The 15,820-nt window shown below is 42.2% G+C and overlaps 1 protein-coding gene across 6 annotated transcripts in view; it reads left to right on the plus strand.

Annotated features, from left to right (window-relative positions):
* PTPRM (protein tyrosine phosphatase receptor type M) overlaps positions 1-15,820 on the plus strand; it is a 546,095-nt gene that overhangs the window by 200,272 nt on the left and 330,003 nt on the right. For all 6 annotated transcript variants that reach the window (XM_056854227.1, XM_056854228.1, XM_056854229.1 and 3 more), the window contains one exon: positions 14,015-14,189. In XM_056854227.1, the coding sequence (XP_056710205.1) occupies positions 14,015-14,189 (175 nt within the window). The remainder of the gene's footprint in view (positions 1-14,014; positions 14,190-15,820) is intronic.

A 15,820-nucleotide genomic window follows, 5' to 3' on the forward strand; every position in this document is an offset into this window, starting at 1 on the left:
TTTATGGTCCAAGTGGCTTCATGTAGATCTGATGAATGCTGTCAACAGAGGTAGAATGTGAATGATAATTGCATACCAGTAGAAAGTTGTACAACTTCCTTTCAGAGGTAAATGACTTATCAGAATATGATCTTCAGCTAAACTGGAGAAGATGAACAGCTTTGTGAACCTTTAAGAAAAGGCAACCTTTATCTAAACCAGATTCTGTTCATAAAACAATGATGGAGCCAAGGTAACCTTCAAGATACTAAGGCACATCTGTCTTAGAATGAGCTCTGTGCCTGGGGTCCAGGCAAGGGGTTGAGTCCCCCGTGTCACCCAGGGCACCAGTGGCCACGACACCTAGCTCTGGAAGATGCTGCTTGCCTCTGACTCCCGGACTCTCCCCATTCCCAGCTGCCCCCACTTCGCTGCCATCTGAAGACATCGAGTCCACCCACTGCAGGGGTGATTGGTCACGCCTGTAGCCGGCATCCTGAGCTGCATGGGGACTCGGGCATGGCTTTGGAAGTGTTTTTTTTTCCATTCAATGAGTACCTAGGTGCAACTTTGTGCCTATGTCCGGGAGGGGTGGTGGTGGTTCCCAGGCTGAAAGGGCTTAAGAAGCCAATTAGCTCCAGCCATACCTCACAAACCACCCACAACCTCACCGGCACAACGGCGTGTTTCTCAGTTGTGCTGGCGTGCAACCGCTGCAGAGATGCACTGATGCCCGAAGGCAGCACAGCAGCACTGGGGTTCTGTGACTGCGTATCTCGTATCTCAGAGATCCTGGAGATACGCTGGCGTCGGTGTCAAGTCGGCTCCCTTTGCCCATTCCTCCCCCCGATTGCACTGACAACCTTAATAACCTTCCTGAAATCTGTGGAATTTCTTTAGGGAAATTTGTGAAAATAAACAGAATGTTATATTTGAAAGTTTGTTTAAACGTACAGACCAGCAGACTATTTCTTATCTGTAGTTTCCTAACTTAGTCATTCCCCCTCAGCCATTTACAATATTCTCTTAAGCAGAGTTATGCTCTTGTAAATCCGCTGAAGTCAGTGGACTTAGAAGGAAGTAACACTGCTTAGGTTAGCATTGTAGATCTCTAAAGCATCAGTCTTCTTTTCCCGTCTTTGCTGCTTTCTTCAGATATTTAATTCTCAATGGTTCTCGTCTTATTTATTTATAACATTTATACCCTGGCTTTCTGCCCTCATCAGAGCCACCAAGGCGGCTAACAGATTAAAAACATAATAAAAACATGTTTTTAAAAACCATTAAACCAAAATAAAACACATCATTAAAACATTTAAAACCAAGCTACAATATACACATAAAAACAGCAGGAAGGAGGGATCACAGAAAGAATGCCAGATGAAACAAAAGTCTTCACCTGCTGGCATAGGACAGTAAAAGAAGGGGACAAGTGAGTCTCTCTGGGGAAAGAGTTCCAGAGTTCTGGGGCCACAACCAAGAAGGCTCTCTCCCAGGTTGCTACCCACCTCATCTCCGAAGGTCGGGGCACCCAAAGCAGGGTCTCAGAAGAAGACTGTAGCAGTTACATAGGTTCATAAGGGAGTCCTTCAGGTACCAAGCCATAGAATCATAGAGTTGGAAGGGACCACCAGGGTCATCTAGTCCAACCCCTGCACAATGCAGGAAATTCACAACTACCTCCCCCCACACACCCAGTGATCCCTACTCCATGCCAGAAGATGGCCAAGATGCCTCCCTCTCATCATCTGCTTAAGGTCATAGAATCAGCATTGCTGACAGATGGCCATCTAACCTCTTCTTAAAAACCTTCGGGGAAGGAGAGCTTACCACCTTCCAAGGAAGAATGTTCCACTGAGGAACATATAGGGCTTTAAAGTTCAACACCACCACCTTGAATTGTGCCTGGAAACAAATTGGAATCTATTGTAGTTGGGCCAAGACTGGAGTGATATAGTTCCTACAAACCACTCCTATCAACATCCTGGCTGCAGCATTCTGTATCTGTTCAGTTTTACAACACTGTTCGAGGGCAGCCCCTTGAAATTACTGCATTGCAGTAATCCAATAAGATGTAAAGAGGGTGTGCTGCATAGTGGCCAGATCTTTTCTGCCCATGGTCACAGCATCCATCTGCTTAAGTTAAAGCATTCTATAAGTAATCCATTACCTTTAGTCTTGTTAGTTAGTTCCGTATGGTAATGGTGGCCATCAGCATGGAGCCCAGGTATGAGAGTTCTTTCCCACAAGCTATCCCCAGATGGAATTTGGTTTGATGAATTATTTAACAAGTACTCGATATTTAAAAGTGTATTTAATAACATCAAAAGTTCACATAACTCTTATCTAAAAACAAGATACTTTGCAGTAATTTCATCTGAGCAAGTTAGTCCAGTAGGCTTCAAGGATATTCTTTTTAAATTAAAACACCTAGATCCGGCACGTGATTATGTGAAAGAAAATCCCATTTATTTTAATGTAACTTACTCCCAAGTTGGTATCCTTAGGACAGCTGCCAGGTTTCCCAATTTACATAATTTGTGAACAAGAGTGTACTTACTTTAAGACTGGTGATTATTTCCAATTACATTCTCTGTTTAAAAGAGGATGAGTTTTGTTTCAAGTAAATGACTTCAAAACATTTTCACTCTGGTTTAGTAAGCATACTGTAGATGATAGTACATACATTGAAATCAACACACCTTAGGGGGGGAATGGGCAATATGTATAATTCCAGCTCATGAGCATGTGTAAAAAGAATGTATGTGTAAAAAGAATGTGTAAAAAGAGTGTAGGCTCTGTCCCTGTGATTGGTAATGCTGCTTTTTCAAACAATCGATATGGATCTCACCTACATAAGACCTGTGCTCTGCTCATGAGCAGGTGATAACAGGTAGGGAGTTGGGACATCTCATACATGTACGTTGATTTCAACACATCTCTAGAGGCAGCAGGAAAAGAGGAAGACCCAACAAGAGATGGATTGACTCAATAAAGGAAGCAACACCTTCCATTTGCAAGATCTGAGCAAGGCTGTCAAAGATAGGTCATTTTGGAGGACATGGAGGGTTACCACATTATGTATTCCAAGTGATGTATTAAGAGTTTGAAAATGTTATAAAAAATACTGTTCGCACTTTGTTTGGCCCCTTTAGCTGTGAAGATGTCTTCCAACCATTTTTTAGCAGTGGTATCCAAAAACCCTTTTAAAGCGATGTTTTTAATAACATTTTCAAACTCTTAATTCATCGCTGGGAATACATAACGCGATAACCCCCATTGATTCATAGGATCGCCATGAGTCGGAAGTGACGACTGCACTTAACACACACTAGAGGCCTTGAACATTCATGAGCTGCATTACATAACCTTTCCTTCAGTTTTGGGAGCAGGAATCTCAAGTGGGTAGTGGATCCATTCCTGCTGTGTTGGCCAGCTCTATAGAGCTGCCATTTTTCACTGGTTTTTTGGAAACTTCTGATGCTCAGAAGGCAAGCATGCCATGGTTTGAGTCTCTTTTTGCATGCATACTGAGAATGACAAAGTGAGGTTACTCAGTGATGGAGGGATTCCTCCATGATTCTGATTCTTGGATTGTTTTCATTATAGTACACCTTCTGGTACTTGATTTGACTTGTGAGTCCTATACTCGGCACTCTTTGTCCTGCTGCCCATGATTCTTACCTGGATGTTGGTGAAGTAGGGTTGCCAGCTCTGTGTTGGGAAATTCTTGGAGATTTGGGAGTGGATCCTGGGGAGGGAGAAGTTTGAGGAGGGACTTGTTGCCTCATATGTTCCCTTTTGCATATATCGTTAGGCATGTATGGACTCTCTAACTCAGGTTTGGCACAGTCACCCAGAACCATTACCAATTTGAGGGAATTAAGTTCAGTGTCAAGGGGAAACCCATTCCCTCTTCCACAGCCTGACTGGCTTGGAAAACTGACACACTTGCCAATGGGGGTGGAGGGAGCAAAACATGTAATTTAGGGATACTTAACAGTGTGCAAACAAATTCCAAGTCCTTCTAATAAATCTACCAGTAACCATGAAACAACCAGACCTTTTCCAAAGCAGGGTTTAGAATTCACTGAGACAATGATAGATGCAGAGGAATTGAAAAGGTACTCAAGCATAAGAACAGTGAAACACTTGTGTCCAGTAGGGTGTGCATATAAAGAGTTGCATGAGAGGAGAGAAAGTGAAAAAGAGCCAAGCCTCTGGCCGAGTGAGAATTCTGTACTAGGGTATGGCCACGAGAAGAAGTAGGGGAGAGGGGAATTTAAAGAAGAGCAAAGGAGAGTTTTTAAAGAGAGAACAGAGAAATAGGTTACCTATCCTCAGTCTGCTGAACTGGATAGAATACGTTGTCTGTTTATATGATCCACAGATTCTGTGTAGGAGACCTTTAGGCAGAACTTCAGAAATTTCCAAGGATATAGTAAGAAGCTGTTCCCAGGAGAGAAGATTGGAATTGGCAACATATGAGCCAGCAGAGGGATGAGACTGAACAATTTTAGTTGGCAGAACAGCAATAGTGTAGGAGCCAGCACAAATGGATATCAAAGAAATATAAAGTCCAGTTAATCCAGGATGAGAATCTAGGGAGTTCCTGGCTCTAATTGAGTTGGGGGTGGGGGGGCTTCCCAGGAAGGTAATAACAGGTGATTGCATCAAGGCAGGGTGGACTAAAGGGCTGGCGGAGTGAAGGCTTCACCTATGGCTGGGGCCCATTGCTAGGAGTCATTCAGGCAAGGTCAGTAGAAGTAATCAAGCCAACCTGGCTGCTTGATAGTAAGATTTTATACTCAGGAAGTAGGGTTGCCAACCTCCAAGTGGTGGCTGGAGATCTCCTCCTATTACACCTGATCTCCAGGCGATAGAAATCAGTTCACCTGGAGGAAAATGGCCGCTTTGACAATTGGACTCTGGCATTGAAGTCCTTCCCCTCTCCAAACCACACCCTACTTAGACTCCACCCCAAAATATCTCCAGGTATTTCCCAACCCAGAGCTGGCAACCCTATCAGGAAGACTTGTCCTTGCTGAAGAAATTGCATTTAGATCTAGGTGGGTACCTGGCTTTACAAGCCTCCGTGGCAGTAGGTAGGCATGCAGACGTCCCATCAGTCTGCTGGCCAAGTTTGGGCCACTTGTTAGCAGAGCCTGAAGAGAGCCTTGACCTCACCTTCTCCAAAGCATGACATTGCTAGCTCCTAAAATGGCTGCCAAGGCAAATTTAGCCAAGATAGTGTCAGAGCAGACAGCACACATCTGGGAAGGGGGTTCCTGATAACAGACATCAGTGGGGTATAATACCATGGATTCCACACTCCAAAGCAGCCATTATCTCCAAGTTGAATGGATTTTTGTAGTTAGGAGATTAGTTGTAATTCTGGGAGAACTCCAGGCTAGACCTGGAAGTTACTTGCTGACCGGGTTGCGTCACCCTTAATATCAGTCCTTTAGTTGTAGAAACGAAAAAGTGGTAAGCAGTTCAAGGATTCCTCATAACGTAACAGTAAGGCTACCGCCGTCCAGTGTGGAGAGGAAACAATAATCCTGGAAATCAGGCTGCCGCCGTCCAGTGTAGAAAGGAAACAAAAATGGCGAACGGAATTGTCGCCATTTTTGTTTCCTTTCTACACTGGACGGCGGCAGCCTGATTTCCAGGATTATTGTTTCCTCTCCACACTGGATGGCGGTAGCCTTACTGTTACGTTATGAGGAATCCTTGAACTGCTTACCACTTTTTCGTTTCTACAACTAAAGGACTGATATTAAGAGTGATGCAACCCGGTCAGCAGGACATTCTCCAGACTTTGGTGATATTATAACCCCACGGGGAAACTTTGATTCTTATTTTCTGTATTTAATATAGTCCGTTATAAGTTTTCTTTATTGTACTATGTGTGACAGTCAGTAAAAGTTGACTTCTTTCTTATGAGCCGCGTGCTGTTGGTTATATAGTTACTAGACTTACTCAGCATAGGTATTTAGTTCAACTAGACCTGGAAGTTGGCAACCCTGTGATGAAGCCATATTTCTAGTTTCCCATCCATCCACATTTCTCTCTCTCTTCTTGTCATGTGCTTGCTGCTGGTCCTGAGTGTGGAAAGGTTGAAGACCTATGCATGCATTCAGAAACTGTACTTCAGGGGTGTCGAACATAAGGCCCGAGGGCTGGATCTGGCCCTTTGAGGAGCTCTTACCTGGCCCGTGAAGCAGCCGAGGTAGTCACCCTCCCCCACTCTCAGTCTGGGCTGGCGAGGCATGGCCCGGCCCGACAAAGTGACATTTATGTCATATCCGGCCCTTGTAACAATTGAGTTCGACACCCCTGCCATACTTACAGTATTAACAAACATGATTCTTCCGTCCACTTTACCAGTTAACACAAATCAAGCTATTTGCTATTAATCCGCAGTTATGTTGATTTAGTCTTTGAATATCTGATAGAAGGAGTAGCTTGCCTCGCATGTAGCTTACCTCCCTCACACCCTTCAAACCTCATATTACATCCAAGCAACCAGCTGGGATTTTCCTTGTTGGAAGCAGTGCATGCGTTCCAGTGCTTTTGGTCTATAATACTTGCTAATGAGATGGCAACTGTGCAGGATAGGGACAACTTAAATAGTGCTTAACCAGCCATAGAAATAGAACTTCCTTGCTGTTTGTTAATGCTTATTACTACATTAGGAGGTTCACATACCTAGACATTTCATTAAACTTTAATATGCACATTTATTTGCTGCCTTTTTTTCCTTTTTGTTAACCTGGAAGATGTTGATCCCAGCGTACTTCAAATTATTCTCTTCAGTATCCTAATGAACAAAATCTTCCATGGAAAAAGGCATTTCCTTCTCACCTTCCCCAGGGTTTTTTCTTTAAAGAGGCTTTTAAAGACTCCATATTAAGGTGATGATCTTATTCTTACCATTGTTAATGGACTTGGCACAACAGAATAGTTTTTTTAAAGAAATTAATAGAATCATGCAAAGCATCTGCTGTTTATGTGTTGTTGAAGTTTCATTGGTTTAAACTGACTTCTTTTCTCTTTTTTTGCTTAACAGATTTTAAACCAGAATATTTTGTTAGCATTAAAATATTTAACAAAACATGTTCTGTCTCCTGGAAGAAAGAAACAGCTTGCTGTCAGAATTTTCCTTTGGAAAAGTAGAAGGTTTATCATAGTTTACAGCATGATAGCCTATAGTGGTTCAGGCATTCTGCATATGTTTTCCAACCAGATTTCTTAGGATTGATTTTATCCTGGTTAGAATTTTCAATGTGTATAATAAGTAGAACCTTTTTTTCAGCAATTCCAGTTTTTAGTCATCTTGTTATAGGGAAATTTCTTTTTCTGAAATTCACTTCAAATATATATCCATTTATTTATTTATGTTCCTAGTCTTTCTCTTTTAAAAGAGGTATTTCTCTTTGATTTCTCTTGAGTGATGCTTTGGCAGGGGAACCGGAAGATTTGGGAAGATACTGTCTGCCTCTGAGCATCTATAGAGTGAAATAATTAGATTTTGCAGGAACCTCTCTTCCTGGCCCTCTTCTCTTTGAATTTCTCTTTGATCAAAATTGATTAGATTAGAATTAGAATTAGACTGCGAATTCCTAAAAAAGAGGAAAAGAAATGGAGAGTTGGATTTCAGGAAAAACTTGCATAAATAGGAATTAATAGAATTGCTCTTAATATATACATTTCTGTTCTACTGTAGCTAGTGAACTTTTGTCCGGTTGTTAGCAAGTGTGTGTATACACCTGAGTACTGAACCAAATTTCTTATTTTGAAGGTAGTGTAATAAATCTACAAAGTATAGATTAAGTTAAAACAACTCAGAGGTGGAAGGGAGGGATGCATGTATGTACTGTGAGTGTATGTAGTAGCGTTATGGTGTATTTGACTTGTGGCACACTTGCCCCAAAGGTTGGGCAACGTAGGTTGTCTTTATTGGTTTACTGCAGATAGTATAATCTATGGATTGCACCTAGTATAATCTATGGATCTGATAAGGAGCTGCACCAGTTTAAATGCATACATATTCTAAGAAATATGAATATTTCGCTATTGTGCAGCACTTAATGTTTGAAAAGTTTTAAATCAGGCATCAACGTCATGTAGCCCATGGTCTCCGAACTCTTTCCTTTATACCTTCATAATCTGACCTTTGGGAGAGAAGTATCAGGGCAAGATGCAGCCTGTAGCATACTGTATATACTCGGGTATAAGCCGACCCGAGTATAAGCCGACCCCCCCCCAAATTTGAGGCCAGAAAAGGGAATTTCTTATTGACCCGCGTATAAGCGGAGGGTCAATAAGAAATTCCCTCTACCGGTAATGCTGCGCTCTAAAATGGCGGCTGCCATTTTAGAGCGCAGGGATGATCTCGCCCCTGCCCCAGGTCGCCCTCCCGCCAGCCTCCCGGGCCCTCCCGACCCACCCCGACCCCAGTGCCATCCAAGGGGGGGAGGGGGAAGAGCCCCTGAACCCCCTACTCACCGGGAGATGCAGCGAATCGGTGGCTGCGGCGGCGCGGCCTTCCTGCGCCTGCAGGCGGACCCCCCCCAGGCCGCTTCGGGCCGCTTCGGCCCGAAGCAGCGGCGGCGTGGCCTTGAGGGGCCTCTTGCCCGCCCAGGAAGGCCGCTGCCGGCTGGGGAAAGGTGCGCGGGCCTGGCAGCGATGACGGCGGTAAGTTCCCCCCCCCCCTCTACCGTATTGACCCGCGTATAAGCTGAGGCCGGCTTTTTCAGCCCTTTTTTTGGGCTGAAAAACTCGGCTTATACGCGAGTATATATGGTATATATTGTCTCCCCCTTTTGCAAGGTTTGAAAAGTCCATGAGGCTTGTTACATGCCATTAAAATCAAGAAAGTAGAAATTCTTAATTGTTAATTGTTTGAACAGTTATGTTCAGGGAATAATAGTGTGGCAATCAAGGAATTTATACAATAGTTAATGCAGTAGCCAGAGTTAGTGAGCTCTGCAGGAGAATCCCTTGTCACAAATTAAGATTTAGGAATTGTAGCTAACATAGGGTGCAATCAAGATCATATTTAAATTACTGGGAAAATTCCTGTTGGGTTTAACAGCTTTGAATTGCATTTTTACAATAATTTGATAACCAGCTAGAAAAGAAATGTAATAAATCAGTTCCTTGGATTCAATATAATAAAGATATTTCCACAGGTAGTTAAATTGGGGTAATTAATGCTCTGATAATCCATTCTGAAGACAGCTGCGAGCGGCAGTTACTCAGATTAACTACAGAAATACAAAATTGGTTTAATACCGACTCTCTGCCTATCCTCATCAAGTATGAAGTGATGAAAGAGAGAGAAGAGATGGAGTTCCAAGGAAGAACCACACAGTATACATCAGAGTTGACTCTAAATTGGAAAAATCGTGGAAAATGCCATTAATTTAAAAAAAATTAATTTTTTATATCATCATACAGGAAAAAAAAGAAAAGAAAACAGCAAGTAGCCATAAAATAACTACATGAAACAAAACTACATTTCAAGATATGCAGACTTTTACAATGAGCAATGAAACATAACTCATGGTGATTATTTAACTGATTACCTCTTGTCTTAGTCCTTTTGTAACTCTTTTGCAGTCCTTGATATCATGGCATCCTAAAGGTACAGGGAGTCCCCTGTGCAACACTGGGTCATTACTGACCCATGGGGTGATGTCACATGCCAACGTTTAGTAGGCAGATGTTGTTTATAGGGTGGTTTGCCATTGCCTTCGCTTGTCGTCTGCACTTTCTCTCATGAACATGTAAAGAAAAAGGTATAGCCTGTCGTCTGCACTTTCTCATGAACATGTAAAGAAAAAGGTATAGCCTGTTGTCTGCACTTCTCATGAACATGTAAAGAAAAAGGTATATCTCGATGAGGGAAGAGGCTAGAAACGTACTTTTTTCTAAAAATGGAAGCTGGGAATTCAGAGAATCTACTAAGCCTATTGTTACAACACTCTAGAGAAATATTGATATTTTAGTGTCATTTTTTTAAAAAAGGAAAATGAAACCACTCCTCTTCGGTGAGAGGAAAGGGAGTGGTTTCACCACTCACCACGACAATCCAATCATGGAGCAATGGTTTTTTACCATCTCTGCCGGGTCCAGCAGTTGGTGCCTTACCTCTCTCGCCCTGACTTAGCCATGGTGATCCATGCGATGGTCACCTTTAAGCTAGACTACTGCAACTCGCTCTATGTAGGGCTGCCCCTGAGACTGACTCGAAGACTCCAGCTGTGAGCTCCAGCAAGGTTGCTTACTGGTACTTCGCTGTGAGTTCATATTACGCCAGTACTCCATCAACTGCACTGGCTCCAGCTGGAAGATCGGGTCAGGTTCAAGGTGCTGGTTATGACCTCTAAAGCCTTACACGGCTTGGGACCTTTGTATCTTCAGGACCACCTCTCCTGGTATGTTCCCCAGAGAAACCTACGATTGCAGAATAACAACTTGCTGGTGGCCCCCGGCCCAAGGAATGTCCGGCTGGCCTCAACCAGGGCCAGGCCTTTCTCTGCCCTGGCCCCTTCCTGGTGGAATAGTCTCCCGAATGAGATCAGGCCCCTGCAGTACCTCTAAGAATTCTGCAGGGCCTGTAAGACGGAGCTATTCTGCCGGGCTTATGGTTGAGACCAGCGACAGTTCTCCCTATAAATACTGGCCTCCCTAGTCCTTTTCCCCATCCCGCGATTGAGCCTTTCCCCCTGTTTAGGGGAGGTCAGTTCCATCTGTTATGCTGCAGACCATTATTATGTGATTTAAGCGCTATTACTCCCTGTTTACTGAATGTTTGTTAAATAATTTGGGCTGTTTTACATGTATTTAAATAATATTTTATGGGTTTTTATTGATTGTATTGTTTTGTATTTGTGAGCTGCCTTGAGCCTGGCCTTTGGGCCGGGGAGGGCGGGGTAAAAGTGTAATATAATAAATAAATAAATTGGATTATGTCATTTGCCTTATATTGAAACGTTATTGTCAACAATCTTATTAGCTTATCCTAGAAAACTTTCCCTCTGTCGCAATGCCATCACCACATATGGAGGAAGTATGCTCCTGATTTATTACAGAACCTACTGTTATCACTTAAATTACTATAAATTCTTGCAATTCTAACTGGCGACAAATGCCATTGATGCTGAGACAGAATAAGGCTGAGACAGAAAAAAAAGAACTTTTAGAAAAAAGATACTACCAAACTTTTGAATCAGTAGCATATCCTAATGATTTTTGCCATTTCTTAATGTAGTTGGGAATATATTACTATTAATTTCTAATATATCAGGTAAAATAAAAACAAGAGTCCTGTGGCACCTTAAATACCATTAATCCAGCATAAGCTTTTGTGAGTCAGAACTCACCATTAAGCAGATGATGGATGGATAATTCATTTATTATTTATTTATAAAGTTTTATCTTCTGCCTTTCAGTGCAATCAAGGCTACCAAGGCATCTAACAATGAAAAACACAGCATTAAAAATTAAAACCAATTAAAACCAAAACTAAAATGCATGTGTAAAAACACAGATAAAGCAATTAAAACATAGGGCAGAAAAGAGAGGTCACTGGGAGAACACCCAAGTGAAACAAATATTTTGACAAACAACCATTATTCCTTATTACATCCTAGAATTATCCCAGTATTTATGGTTTTGGCTACTGATTCTAATGATAAAAAATAAGGATGTATACATGAGATTCTAAGAGCTACAGAAAAGGTTTCAGTATTAAAGTTAAAAACATTTCTCTGGTTTGTAAATTCCCTTAGTTTGGATTTAGTGGGAGGTCGTTTTTAAATATTATATTATTTAGCACAAAGATAATTTCTTGTAAATAATTTGGAATAATATGTGTGCTAGGTAGACTACGGCCTTCGATGTATCAGGAGCCACATACCAGCACCACTCAACTGGACCTGACGGCCAATATTACAGAAGTTAGTCATAGTTTCCCCAGGTAGAAGCTGCCGAGGGAGAGAAGAAGGGAAAGCTGAAGCCAAGGGGTAGTTCGTGGGTGGGAAAGAAAGAAAGAAAGATGCAGGGAAAGGGGAGAGGCTATGGTTGCTTTTAGGGAAAAGAAAGAGTAAATAGTGGGGAAGAAAAAAATGAGATGCCGCCGCAAGTCCTTGTGGGTCCCCTGCTTATTTTACAAGTTATTCATTGCTAATGCCCAATTTACACAAAGTAGTCACCATGAGGCAGCTGTTTGAAGTTGCATCAGTGGGTGCAGTAGCTCATCATGTGAATCAGGCACATTCATGTTTAGGGTTGCCAACCTCCAGGTAGTAGCTGGAGATCTTCTGCTATTACAACTGATCTCCAGCCGATAGAGATCAGTTCACCTGAAGAAAATGGCCACTTTGGCAATTGGACTTTGTGGCATTGAAGTCCCTCCCCAAACCCCCCCTCCTCCTCCTCATTATTCCAATTCCATGATTTGTATGGGGGGCAGCCACTTTATTATTACATATAGTCACAATGATACTAATTTATAATATGAGTAACTCAGAAGTATAGAAAAGAAAAATCCCTTTTTGTAAGATGAAAACGCATATAAAACAGTAGTATTGTTTTACCTATTAATACCATCTGTAAACATACCTTAGCATCTGTAATGTGTAACAAATGTGATGCTTCTAAATTGGTAAAGTAATCAAAATATCTATAGAAACAAAAAACAACAACAACCCACAACACTAAGGGATATGTTATATATATTCAGATCAAATGAGCTCTGAACGTTCAAACATAGTCTTCACTATGTGTGTGTGTGTGTTCCAGTATTGCAGCATTTTAGTCCAGAACTTTTTGCAAACTTTTGCCTTTTAAAGTTATTTTACTACTGTTTATTCTAACAGTTCCTTAAATAAGGCCATACCATAAAATCACTTATAAAAGTTAAATGACTTCATTATTGCTGTACTTATTAAAGAAATTAAAATTTGTTATTTACTGCTTAATATCCTGCTGCTTTGGTGTAATGATCTGTTTAACCTTGACTTTCGCCTCATGAATTATGTACAAGAGCAAGTTTAATGTTGACATTACATATGGAGCTTTTAAGCTGCTATAAATAGCATGTTAAGATTACGCTAAACATGTTAACACCTTAACTTCCAAATTAACAAACGGTTCACATTTTCTTAGTAGGCATTACATTTTACATTTTAATGCTTTAGGGTCCACCCTTCGAAAACAGCCATTTCTCTAGGGGAACTGATCTCTGTCATCTGGAGCTCAGTTGTAATTCAGAGAAATCTCCAGGTCCCACATAGAGGTTGGCAACCGTACCTTCCTCCTCATTTCCCAAACCAGTTTACAAACTGTGTTGAGGCAAGAACTGGCTTAGAGAAACATTGGGTTTAATCAAAAGGTGCAGTTTCAGCATTGTAATGACACTTCCATTGATGGAGGAGGGGGGAATTTGTTTCTGATTCCTATTCCCACTAGAGACTTCCATTTAGCCCCCTTGCTGCTTATGAGGGTACCCTAACACCAGAAGCAGAATGTTGCCGGGGTGGGGGGGAGTCCACTGCTCAGCAGCAGGAGAGCAGAGACAGAAAAGTCCTGTTCCGCAAGGTTTGCTCCACACTGCAATTTGGATCAATTTGAATGTGTCGGAGGATCTCCCACTTCAATGTCAATCTTCTAACTTCTAAGATGCAGATCTCCAAGCATGTTGTACAAAGATGAAAACTGTAATAGGGGCTGTGTTTTGTAGGACAGAGGAAATAGTGGCTGAGGTTAAGTAGTATTTACGTTCTTTGTCTTAATAAAGCTATTTTTTAATGTATCGTAGGTATAAATTACACAGGCACACTACAGTGAGTTGAAAGAGATTTTAAATGTAGATAAATGTTAATTATTTAATCCAAAGTTAATGAATTTTACATAGTATAACTGAAATGCTTAATCTTTTTTATGAAGTATTCTGTAAATGTCTTTTCAATATTTGTTTCTTTATTTGTAAATTATATTTTGTATTTGTTTATTTTTTCACTAGGGCTTGCTTGGACGGGATGCACCCTTGAAGGACATAAAAGTTTTTAATGATCGGCGATTTGTAGCTACTTTTAATGTGGTGAATGCTACCAAGCGGGATGCTGGCAGTTACCGGTGCATGATTCATACAGAAGGTGGAGTTGGAGTATCTAATTATGCAGAACTGATAGTTAAAGGTATTTCAGATTGTAACTATTAATTGTTAAGAGCATAGGCTTGACTCCTGAACATATTCACACCAGAGAAAGCTCCAGTGTCTTCACTGGTGATCTGATAAAATAAGGTATTACATCTGCTATCTATGATTCAGAGTATGATTCAGAGCTCTGCGAGCTTTGATACAAACATAGAATTTTCTGTATGCGGAGGATGCCCTTTTCTTTTTTATGAGCTACGGGGTGCTTTGTGTGTCCCCTGGGGAGGAGACCTGTACAGATGGACCTTTGTGTGCAGTAAATATATAATTTAATAATAACTTTACCATGCAATCCTGAATGGGGGGTGGAGCCACATAGGAGCTGCCTTGACCCCTATGCTGGCGTCCATGCCACTTACACCAGCTTCCAGGGAGCAGCACGGGCCTTGGGCAACAATGCTGCTGTATTCACAGAAGCGAGTGCCAGTGTCTGGGCGGGGGGGGGGGCATTCCCAGGGGCAGAGCTGCCTTTAGGAAGCTTCCAAACCCCTTTCAGCCCGAGAACACCCCTTTGCACTGCTGCGGAGCTACACCAGCAAAATAGATGGTGTAGCCCTGTGAAACTCCTGTGCAACCGTATGGGGGAGTTTCATGGGTGTTTGAATTTCCCAGCATTAAAATAATGTTTTTTTGGGGCGGGAAGCTGTTCAGGAGGTGGCATGGCCACACCGTCCTGACGCACGACGTAAGTACCCCTCTTGGACTGGGCTGATTGCCTCCCCCCCCCCAACTTATAATCCTTTGGAAAAAAAATTCCCGTTAACTAATGATGGTTGATACTTAAAATTCTTTTAAGGCAGTGTTGGTATATAATGGCTATCATGTTGAATTTTTTTTCTTGATAAACGTGTTTAAGAATGAGCATTCAAAATTCATTGAAGCTGATAAAAATGATTATTGCCAGATTTATTTCTTATTTATTTCATTTAAGAACATAAGAAAAGGCATGCTGGATCAGACCAAGTCCCATCAAGTCCAGCAGTCTGTTCACAAAGTGGCCAACCAGGTGCCTCTAGGAAGCCCACAAACAAGACAACTGCAGCAGCAGCATTATCCTGCCTGTGTTCCACAGTACCTAATATAATAGGCATGCTCCTCTAATACTAGAGAGAATTTATACCCCAGCCTGTTCCTGAGCTCAGAGGCTGAAAGAGCTCAGGAGGTGCGGAAGTGGCTGCGCCGGCGTCCGGGTTGCATGCGCCAGTGCCCAGTCCACTTGCACCTCCAAGAGTGGCATGGACACTGGCAAGTCCCTGCGCCATCATCCCGGGAGGCATTCCCAGGGAGCAGAGCTGCCAGTAGGCAGCTTCCTGACCCCTTTCAGGCTGGGAAGGCCCCCTGCAGCAACAGCATAGCTGCGCCAGGAAAAACTGTTCTCAATGGGGAAAAATGCCCCATTTTCAAGTTTTCAAATTTAAAAAGGCTCTTTAAAGCCTTTCGTAGGCCAGGAAAGCTCTTTGGAGGCACCGCAGCACCACCTCAGCCATACTGTCCCTGGCTGCTGAAAGGCTCAGTAATGGGCTGCCCATCATCCAGCAGCTGAAACAGTACTATCATTATGCGACAGAGGCAAATTCTGGGTACAAAGGAGGCTATTTCCCAAGCCATGTA

Source organism: Euleptes europaea, chromosome 8, assembly GCF_029931775.1.
Source record: "Euleptes europaea isolate rEulEur1 chromosome 8, rEulEur1.hap1, whole genome shotgun sequence".
NCBI lineage: Eukaryota > Metazoa > Chordata > Lepidosauria > Squamata > Sphaerodactylidae > Euleptes > Euleptes europaea.